This window comes from Cydia fagiglandana, chromosome 10, assembly GCF_963556715.1.
Source record: "Cydia fagiglandana chromosome 10, ilCydFagi1.1, whole genome shotgun sequence".
In the NCBI taxonomy this organism is placed as follows: domain Eukaryota; kingdom Metazoa; phylum Arthropoda; class Insecta; order Lepidoptera; family Tortricidae; genus Cydia; species Cydia fagiglandana.
The window spans coordinates 12,251,453-12,262,102 of NC_085941.1; the positions used below are offsets into that span (position 1 = coordinate 12,251,453).

Genomic DNA, 10,650 nt, shown 5'->3' on the forward strand with positions numbered 1-10,650 from the left:
CCCTTAGGGGTTGAATTTCCAAGAACGTTGCAATTACTTTTTTTTTGTAATCGGCTATTATGCCTTTCTAAGAATTTTCAAAGCATTTGTAATGGATTTGGATGGATTTGTAATGTAACTTTGAAATCCATTTTAACCCTGTTAGGGGATGAATTTTACAAAACGCTGAAATTACTTTTATTGACTTCTAATAGTATCCCCAAATACAAAGATTCAAGTCCCGCGCTCGAAAAAATGTTTGATATCCATACAAACTTTTAACCCCTTTTTCACCACCTTAGGGGATGAATTTTCAAAAACGCTGAAATAAGTTTTCTTGTATTTTAATTTAAAACGTTATTACAAAGTTTCAAGTTCCTTGCTTAAAATAAAATTTGCACCCGCAGACGAACTTCCACCCCCCTTTTCAACCCCCTTAGGGGTTGAAATTCCAAAAACGTTGCAATCACTTTTTTTTTAATCGGCTATTATGCCTTTTTAAGAAGTTTCAAAACCATTTGTAATGGATTCAAACTTTCAACCCCTTTTTAACCCTGTTAGGGGATGAATTTTACAAAACGCTGAAATTACTTTTCCTGTCTTCTAATAATATCCCTAAATACAAAGATTCAAGTCCCACATTCGAAAAAATGTTTGATATCTATACAAACTTTCAACCCCTTTTTCACCACCTTAGGGGTTGAATTTTCAAAAACGCTGAAATTAGTTTTCTTGTATTTTAATAGTATATCTCTTAACGAAGTTTCAAATTCGTAGCTCAAAAGAAAACTTTAACCCCATACAAACTTTCATCCCCTTTTTAACCCTGTTAGGGGATGAATTTTACAAAACGCTGAAATTACTTTTATTGTCTTCTAATAATATCCCTAAATACAAAGATTCAAGTCCCGTGCTCGAAAAATTTTTTGATATCCATACAAACTTTCAACCCCTTTTTCACCACCTTGGGGGATGAATTTTCTAAAACGCTGAAATTAGTTTTCTTGTATTTAAATTTGATACTTTTTTACAAAGTTTCAAGTTCCTAACTTAAAATAAAATTTGCACCCGAAGTCGAACTTTCATCCCTTTTTTAACCCCCTTAGGGGTAGAATTTCCAAAAACGTTGCAATCACTTTTTTTTGTAATCGGCTATTATGTCTTTCTACGAAGTTTCAAAGCATTTGTAATGGATAAAAATTTTCACCCCCTTTTTAACCCTGTTAGGTGATGAATTTTACAAAACGCTGAAATTACTTTTCCTGTCTTCTAATAATATCCCTAAATACAAAGATTCAAGTCCACCACTTGAAATTTTTTTTGATATCCATACAAACTTTTAACCCCTTTTTCACCACCTTAAGGGATGAATTTTCAAAAACGCTGAAATTAGTTTTCTTGTATTTTAATAATATATCTTTTTACGAAGTTTCAAATTCCTAGCTTAAAAGAAAACTTTAACCCCATACAAACTTTCATCCCCTTTTTAACCCCCTTAGGGGTTGAATTTCTCAAAATCGCTTCTTATCTCTTGTACACTTTATAAATGCAATCTGGTGTGCAAATTTCAACTTTCTGGCTTTTGTAGTTTCGGCTCTGCGTTGATGAATCAGTCAGTCAGTCAGTCAGTCAGTCAGTCAGTCAGTCAGGACACTTGCATTTATATATATAGAAGAAGATAGATTGCACCCATAGCTGATGGGCTTGGTTTTACAAGTTCGTTATTCTCAGAAGGTTACGTCAGAAAGGGAGACATATAACTTTTTTACAGGAAATTTAAAGGCATAAGCCAAAAATAAAATAATTTCAAAATAATTTAATAATAATTCCCCACGCAAGCCTATCAAAAAACCGGGATTATAGGCCCGTGATATCCAAAAGGAGATACAAAATAATAATTTTACGCGGACACGGCGCGGATAGTACGTCGGTTCCTCTCTCTGCAGCCCTGACCACCGGTAGCTTGGGCCTTGCCCCGCTGCTGGCGGCACCCTAGGTTAGGTTTTTTATAATGTGTTTATATGTATTTTTTATTGTTTTGTAAGTGTTTTTGTATTTTACTTTTATATTCATTTTATAACAAACCTAACTTAAGACGAAAGATAAATAAAGTAAAAAATAAATAATAATTTAATAATTTTGATTTCAAAATAATTTGAAAGAAAAAATATGTTTCCAAATATACATGTTTTATTCAAAAATCTTAGTCGTTCTATATTTACAAATACTGTAGGTACATTTACGAAATATAGAATCGATTTGTCATTTAGTTAAGTACTTACACATTCTTGAAAACAAAAACTTAACTGTAATGACTGAGGTTTATTTTCGAATATTAAAGTCTCACTCACCAAGTCACCACATGACTCACAAAAGGCAAGATAAGTACAACTTTAGTTCTTTTTCTATATAATGGAATCGATTTGTTTTTGATTTGGGCTAGCTAACAAGCAAGGATAACATGATGTTCGGTCTAGGTATTTAGTTTAGGCCCAAAAAAGGGGTCCCCTTGTTTCCCATAAAGTTTTAAGTCATATTGTATTGTTTGTCATATATTGTTAGTCATAAAACTGAAACCGTTAACTTTTCAGGATTTTCCTAAGGTTATTCTATAGATAGGTTAGGTTAGGTTAGGTTTGTTTTATGGCAATCCTGAAAAGTTACGCGTTTCTGAGAAAAACCAATTATGACTAACGAAAATTCGGACAAAAAATACATTGACTTAAAACTATTTGGGAAACAATATAGACCCCCCAAAAAAACATCGTTCTAGAATATTTTCCCGATAATAATATTAATACTGACGCCGCAAATTGGTCCTTACTCAATCTGAAACTTACCTGAAAATGAGATCGACCGAAGGCCATTGGTATGCTCAGCTGAAGTGCTGCTGATAGTTTTACACGAAAAGGCAATATCACTAATGGTAATTAGGAACAAGTACCTAACTATATGGTGACATGATTACTTAAAGTTCACTTCATTGAAAAAAAATCAAAAAATTTACACATTGTCCTAGGTCCATCTGGCATTAACAATTTATATATAATATATCTATACACTTATAATATTATATTTATATACTTTTATATCTATTTATGACTAGTTTTTGGTATACAAATCTTAAACATCTAACATTTCGTCTATGGGTTTGTTCTGCAGATACTTTCTAATTACGTGAAATATCTTTTTGTTTGGTTTCTGCATCAAGGTTCCTCCGAATTCTGTGGATAGGAGCTTCCAATTTTCATTCATAAATTTCAGCATACTATCACCTGTAAAAAGATCAATTATTACTTTTTCTTTAGGCATACTCTCTAGTGAAAACGAATATCGTAGGTTGTAAAATCAAACATCGTGAGTACTGTATAGTATATCGACTGAGTTACATCCCTAGTGTGCAAAAACTTCAAGCAGGGGTGCGAAACTCCTGACTTCGGTCAAACTCGGCTCCGCTCGGCTCAAAATTGCTCCGAGCAATTATTAGGGTTGGCACCACTTGACTTCCTTTTGCGTGCACGACCACAGATAAGATAATCACTTGATTTTTGACAACGCTAAATAGCCGAAAGGGATAGTGCCATATATTAGAAAGGGACATAATGATTCGACCCTGAACCGCTAAACTTCGTTTTTGTAGGAAGTCTCCTTTCTGTACGGTAGTACTATTAATTACTACCATACAGAAGGAGGAAATTATTCTGTGCTTCAAGTTGATAAACAAGATCAAGTTTTAAGTCAGCTTTAGTTTTAAGTCAGGTCCCCTCTGAAAACCAGCGCCACGGATTGCCGCGGCATCATGCTGAGTGGGGTCCTATTTTAGCGTCCAATGCTTTTTTTTATGTCTGTATGTCTTTGTTTTCTATATGTAATATGTTGTGGCGTTAAATAAATGTATTTTCTTTCTTTCTTTCAAGTGCGGGTAGTTTGGAAAACTTGTGCAGCTAGAAGATACTGATGTCAACGTTAGCCAGACTTCTCCAAGATCACGGGGACAATACCAGTATACTTAATCGGAAGCAATTGTAAAAGTTGGCATTAAACTCCCATTTTACTAAACACATGTCTAAAACGCAACTTGCTATCAAATAAAAAAAGCTTTAAGGACCCCTGTTATTAGTAAAACACCGGCCAAGTGCAAGTTGGACTCGCGCACGAAGGGTTCCGCACCATTACGCAAAATGGCAAAAAACAATACGGCAAAAATGAGATACAGACAGACAGACGAACAGACAGACAGACGGACAGCGACGGTTATGGGAAAAGTAGGTATAACGATTACTTGGTCTACGAAACTCAAAACTGACTTTTTTTCCTTAAGTTACTCTTAATCCAACAATATCAATAAAGCAATGCACGCAAGTTTTACTTACTCAAAACCTTATTGCCATTGAAGAGATTGGTCAACGAGTAGTGAGCTCCGTCTTTAATGTCAAATTCGTTTTTGAACTCCTTCATGTGCATCGTATCCTTGCCGTCCTTGTTCTTCACGATGGTGAAAGGTATCAACATCTTTGAATTGTAGTTTTCTGAAAAAACGAGATACATATACGCCAGATTTTGTTTAAGCTATTATTATTTCTTTATGGGAATTTCTATTTAAAGTAAACCCCCAACTTGCATTTTATATTTAGATTTTTTATATTATTTCTTTCATTTATTTTTATATTATTTATCGTGAAAGGTATCAACATCTCTGAATAAGTAGTTTTCTGAAAAAACGAAATACATATACGCCATACCTATTCTGTTTAAGCTATTGATATGTACCTATTTCTTTATAGACATTTGTATTTAAAGCTGTACCCCCAACTTGCATTTTATATTTTGAATAATATTTATATTATTTCCTCTCAGAATCAAGAGCTATTTCGATCCTATTATGAGAAAAAAAGTGTTCCCAATATTAAATACAATGTTTTTTTGTCCGTTTTGTTGTTACAGGTTGTATTGAAAACCGTAACAAACGGACCAAAAAATTTGGGGACACGTTTTTTCTAGGGATGTACCGACTAGTCGCCGACTAGTCGGGAAAGCCGACTATCCGGCCACATTTGTAGTCGGCGATTAGTCGGCGACTAGTCGGCAAAAATGGCCGATTAGTCGGCACTTTATCAGTAAAAGAATAACAGAAAAAAAAGAAATCAACAGTCAATATTTACCATATGTTTTATGTTTATTTTACTAAAATACCTATTCAGGGTGCAAACGAAAACTTTTGTTCATATAATGGACCGTTTGATCGTTGTCGTATGTTGGTGGGCTAGTGTTTTCCTCTACAGGTCGATCTCAACTGATTCTCGTGTAATTTTATGTGCAAGTTCGATAGTTATATTATTTTATTATTATTCCGTTTTTTTTTTAAATGTTAATGCAAAATTTAGAGACTTAGTCAGGGCAAGTTGCTTGTAAAGACGCTGACCACAGGGGAGAGGTTCTTAACTGGCGACTACGTACGGGAAAGAGAGCCTTGGAAATACCTCCTACTATCTGTACTGCCTGCTCAGGATCGTAAAATAAAAGAACTAAAGACAGAAATTGAACGAGGATTCTTGTGATCTTTGAACCTGTAGTTTATTTTAGTATTAATTTTTATTTGTTTGTAGTTTTAGTTTATTTTAATAAGTTATTTTATATTCAATTTGTTACACATAGATAGTTTCTTTGAAATAAATAATTAAAATATTCATTAAGATTGAGATTAAATGACCTGTAGAGAACACCTTTTAGCCAAGCTAAATTTTATTATGATGAATAGTGCGACTAAAGGAGCAAAACTATTGTTTTTCACCTGAACTTATAAAAACTATTAAATGATCTGGCCGACTAGCCGACTAGTCGGCCGACTAATCGGCCATTCGGGCGCCGATTAGTCGGCTAGTCGGCCAAATCAATAGTCGGTACATCACTAGTTTTTTCTCTTCTGGGATCCTGAGTAGAAATAATACAAACAGTCACTCGGGCTATCTTTGATCATGAAAAACAAGTGTTGATTCAAATTAATTTTAATTACACTCAGTTAATTAAGTAAACGTTAATGTACCCACTGTATATATTTACAATGTATTATATACATTATCTGTACATTAAGTGCATAGCAAAGTACTCGTATTAGCACCATTTTATTAAAAACTGACCACCAACTATAGGGAACGACTCTTAGAACAGCCTACTTATTTTACTCTTGTCTCTTTAGGCATCCTTTGATGCCTCACGCTAGAACGGTCCGGGCCCGGGGGCGCCCGAAACTTATTATTCTATGACAGGATTGACAGGTGACCGGTGAACACGTGATGCTTTCTATAGAAAACTGAAGCTCTTTACGTCAGCAAATTAAGAACTATGGGACGTATTTTTTAGTAAGTTATATGCACCCAAATTTTTATACTTGACTGTACACAAGGAACTAACTCCATTACTGCTGCTAGTGCTAATTGCCATTTGCTTCTTCGTTCCCATTAAAGACTCTAATCGCTTCAAGGAAATAAACGGTACGATCAGCAAGACTAGGACAATTGCAAATATGGGGCTTACCCCATGTCTTCCCCCTTGTCATTGTCTTAACAAAGGCGGCTAAGTGCCGATGAGGTAATTTTACCGTTGATGCACTTTCCCATCTCACTATCGGAAAATGTTGTAAGCCAAGTAGGTACCTTCTCGTATTTCTAAAAAAGTTACATGTGGACTATGCTTTGCACAGCACTGACCGTACATTAACAAATTGGAAACGGTCATTGCTATTGCAAAATACACACAACCTGAAAACCTTGTTGGGGTGGTTATAGTAGCGCTACCTCATTTACTCACAATTAGTTGCCGATTTGTGGAAAATGCCTACCTAATAAAACTAACTACTTATGGGTAAAAGAGTGGAGGAGCTTCAACGTCTGTTTGGTAGTCAGGCCCACTTTATGAATGAATTCCTTTCATAAAGCGGGTATGGAATTGTGTCAACTGTGTGTACAGCATCACGTTATATGTTGCCAACTTGCCATCTTACGCAACGTAAAGTGTCAGTCGAAGAATAAGGCCTAAGGAAAGAAAGTCTTACTGAGTTCTATCTTGACGTCTCCATCTCCGCTGATGGGCAGAATGATCAGCCGGCCGGCTGCCTTGTACTGCCCAGTGAGCTCCACGTCAGCGTGGTACAAAATCACCAGCTGCTTTTTTGCCATGTCGAATCTGGAATAATGTTAATAAGCTTTTGTTTGATCAAGCGATCGCATTTGAGGCATTATCAGACTTCAAAGGACTAATAGACATAACCAGATAATGTTTAAATATTTTATAATCCATCTAGTCGGGGCTAAAATATCGGGCCATAATGAAGGTGCTAAAGATACAATATATGCTTAAAATGTAGGATCACGTTTGGATACAGTTAGAGCTTTATTATCATCGATAAGGTAAATACCCCGGTGCCCAATAGATGACACCCTACTGTTACCTTATTAACAATGACTTATGTTTGATGACATTTACTTACAGTCACGATAACTCGTACCTACGTCTTATGGGGCCATAATAAAGGTGCTGAACAACATGTTGAAATGTTTGACTACTGTTTAGTGCTTTATTATCATCGATAAACATGTTGTTTCCAATTGCCAAGGATATTATTTACTTATTTATTGACAAGTTTTTTGCGAGACCCGCCGAACTAGCCTTTATTTGAAGGCTTAGTAAATATTATTAGTGGTGATTCTTCCATCTGGCAGAAACAGATACAACATATCGTATGAAAATTATAGTGGTAGGTTTGAATAAAATCGAAGTAAGTGCCGTGCCGTAGTGTCTCATTGTCTATTCCCTTTCTTTCTCACTTGTGATACTGCCTTCATCCAATAATTTTTAAGTTATTTTATATTTAATATGTTAAAGACAAGTTAATTAATCCAATCATTCTTAAAAAGGTTCTCGACTAACCTAAACTAATGCCTTCATGGCTTTACTAAACTGAATCTTGTCAATAACTTCGACAGGCTGTCGGAGTTCAAAGGTTCTTAAGTGACTTAAAGTTCTTACTTGATCTTGTCAATAACTGCGTTATTAAGCCCCTTGATACTGGAGTTGGTCACGTTGAGCCGCAGGCCAGCCAGGTCCATGCGGATCTCGTCGACGCGCATCACGTCTAGCGGCTCCTTGCGGAGCGCGGGCATGCCGGCCGCGAGCAGCGGCGTCAAGGCTTGAGCCGCTGACTTCAGGCAGTCGAAGTTCAAAGGTTCTGTAATGACCCAAACTACTTACTTGATCTTGTCAATAACTGCGTTCTTAAGCCCCTTGATACTGGAGTTGGTCACGTTGAGCCGTAGGCCGGCCAGGTCCATGCGGATCTCGTCGACGCGCATCACGTCTAGCGGCTCCGTGCCGAGCGCGGGCATGCCGGCCGCGAGCAGCGGCGTCAAGGCTTGAGCCGCTGACTTCGGGCAGTCGAAGTTCAAAGGTTCTGACCTGAACTACTTACTTGATCTTGTCAATAACTGCGTTCTTAAGCCCCTTGATACTGGAGTTCGTCACGTTGAGCCGTAGGCCGGCCAGGTCCATGCGGATCTCGTCGACGCGCATCACGTCTAGCGGCTCCGTGCCGAGCGCGGGCATGCCGGCCGCGAGCAGCGGCGTCAAGGCTTGAGCCGCTGACTTCAGGCAGTCGGAGTCTGATGGCTTGCATTTTGTGGGTGCTGAAAATCACAAGTTCATATTATTTTGAGATGTTTTTATGTTGTGAAAATTACAATTATATTAGAAGTTCTAAAGAAGGCTCGGAGCGCGAAAAAGCTGCCAGCTCTTCGCCCGGGCCCGGTATAAGTAGTTGTGGTTAAATTATTTGAGAAGTTTTGGGATATTGTATTAGTATTTTATATCATATTATAAATAATATAAAAAGAAGTCATACATTAAAAGGATGTAATGATACGGTCCATGTTGTCAGTTTAATAATAATTAGGTAATTATTCAATAATGAATACAGGATCAAAATTCCATATAATCAACTACAATTTAAATTAGGTATGGTTAGAATTATACTTCGGCAATTAATGAAGATAGCATTCGATTATAACTACACGAAACATATTCGTAATTAAAATATCATTATTTACCATTCGGATGTAGTTAATATTTTAAACATTTCTATGTATTTTTACTACCTACATACCTACATTCTACATTGGCTATGACCGTGGTCAACAACAAACGATTTTTTTAATGAAGCTTTGTTGTCGTGCCACCGTAATGTATACCTACTAATGTAATCCTGTTAGTAAGGCTAATCTTCAAGAAGGACCTCCTTTAACAACGACGTCCTAAACAACATTGAAGTTGAGCGGTTAAGGATTTGGATTGACAAAATGTTCCTTAAGAGGTTTCGGGTACCTATCGCGTATTAAGGTGAATGTGAAAATATCCAAATCTTTTATGCGTTAAGACTATTTTGAACTCTTTGTATTCCGCATTCCACGGACTAAAAGGGCCTAATAGGAAGAATAAAGTGTGCGATTTTATTTTCTGGAAAAATAATACACGTACTTACGTGTTATTTTTAAGAGCATAGTTTGTTTTAAGTATTAATGATAAAATTAAAAAGTTATTTGGGTGGTAGTTCTGTTTGGTACAATTTGCTGATCGTTTTAAAAAAGAATAATTACTTTGTGTAGGAGCAGTTTAAAATTTCTTGGTAATTATATTATTTCACGAAGCTATAATAGTTGTTGTTGTAGTTACACGAAACTTATTCGACATTATAATAGTTAGCGTTCTTACTTTATCTGCTGTTGCACTATTTTGTTAATGACCATAATTATATCATTTATATCCGAAAAAGTAGTCATTCTACTTATTAAAAGTCAAAATGAAGCCACGTAATTAAAACATATTATAAATCATAAAAAATATAGAATTGACTCATTAACTATAATAACACAGTAGGTAACCTATTAAAAAAAAACATGTAGGTACTTAACTGCTCATAAATCAATTTACTATGGTATCAAAATATAATACCTACCGGTGGTAGGGTACCTATGACATTACCTAAAAAATAGTACACAATAATCATAAGATATTAGTTGTTAAGACGTGTTAGGATTTGACTATCAAGTTGTATAGAGGTATGTTTTTCTATTTATTTTAATAGTTTAGATCTATCTCGCTTATACATACATGTATTTAGATAATATATTGTTCTAATAAACATACACTCGCAAATAAAAAGTACAATTTTTATAAGAAGACACTTACATGTAGACAGCAACGCAGTCACTTGCATCAATACCACGAGGGAGTAAATTATGGCACCCATCTTTTTTTAATCCAACACCCAACTCGAAGCTTTCTCAATGTTCAATGCAGAGCGTCGTTTACAACTGATATATATAAACTCGGCCGAACACTGCGTGTGTCAAGGTAAATTAATAAGCAAAGCTATCTGTTCACAGTCAGGAGCAGCATTCAAACTTTGTTAAATTTGATCTTGATTAAATACTCGCACTGCGTCTCGCCTGCACTTATCCAGTATGTCAAATCAGTATCAACTCAAGGTTAGGTTTTAAACTTACGAATGCTGATCTAGGCGGCCTAGCCAAGGTGACAATCGCTTGCGCTTCGCTATCGAATCGCTTTGTCTCTCTATCACTCCTCCATATTAGTGTGACAGTGACAGTTGCGTTTCGTTCG

At 36.0% G+C, this 10,650-nt stretch overlaps 1 protein-coding gene across 1 annotated transcript; it reads right to left on the minus strand.

Moving 5' to 3' along the window:
- Positions 1–3,016: 3,016 nt before the first annotated feature.
- On the minus strand, positions 3,017–10,390 carry LOC134668332 (circadian clock-controlled protein daywake-like). Its single transcript, XM_063525813.1, has 6 exons — positions 10,216–10,390; positions 8,444–8,657; positions 8,005–8,220; positions 7,031–7,161; positions 4,353–4,508; positions 3,017–3,254 (listed from the first exon to the last, which is right to left on the minus strand). The coding sequence occupies exons 1-6, from the start codon at positions 10,274–10,276 to the stop codon at positions 3,103–3,105; spliced, it is 930 nt and encodes a 309-aa protein (XP_063381883.1). The 5' UTR covers positions 10,277–10,390; the 3' UTR covers positions 3,017–3,102.
- Positions 10,391–10,650: the final 260 nt, after the last annotated feature.

What these genes read in the sequence shown, in the direction of transcription:
- LOC134668332 (XM_063525813.1), bottom strand. Translation starts at nt 10,276, where the DNA reads ATGGGTGCCATAATTTACTCCCTCGTGGTATTGATGCAAGTGACTGCG. An exon ending in AGACGTCAAGATAGAACTCA is followed by an intron (nt 4,509 to 7,030) that starts GTAAGACTTTCT and finishes TCGTTTTTTCAG; the next exon opens with AAAACTACAATTCAAAGATG. An exon ending in CAATGGCAATAAGGTTTTGA is followed by an intron (nt 3,255 to 4,352) that starts GTAAGTAAAACT and finishes ATCTTTTTACAG; the next exon opens with GTGATAGTATGCTGAAATTT.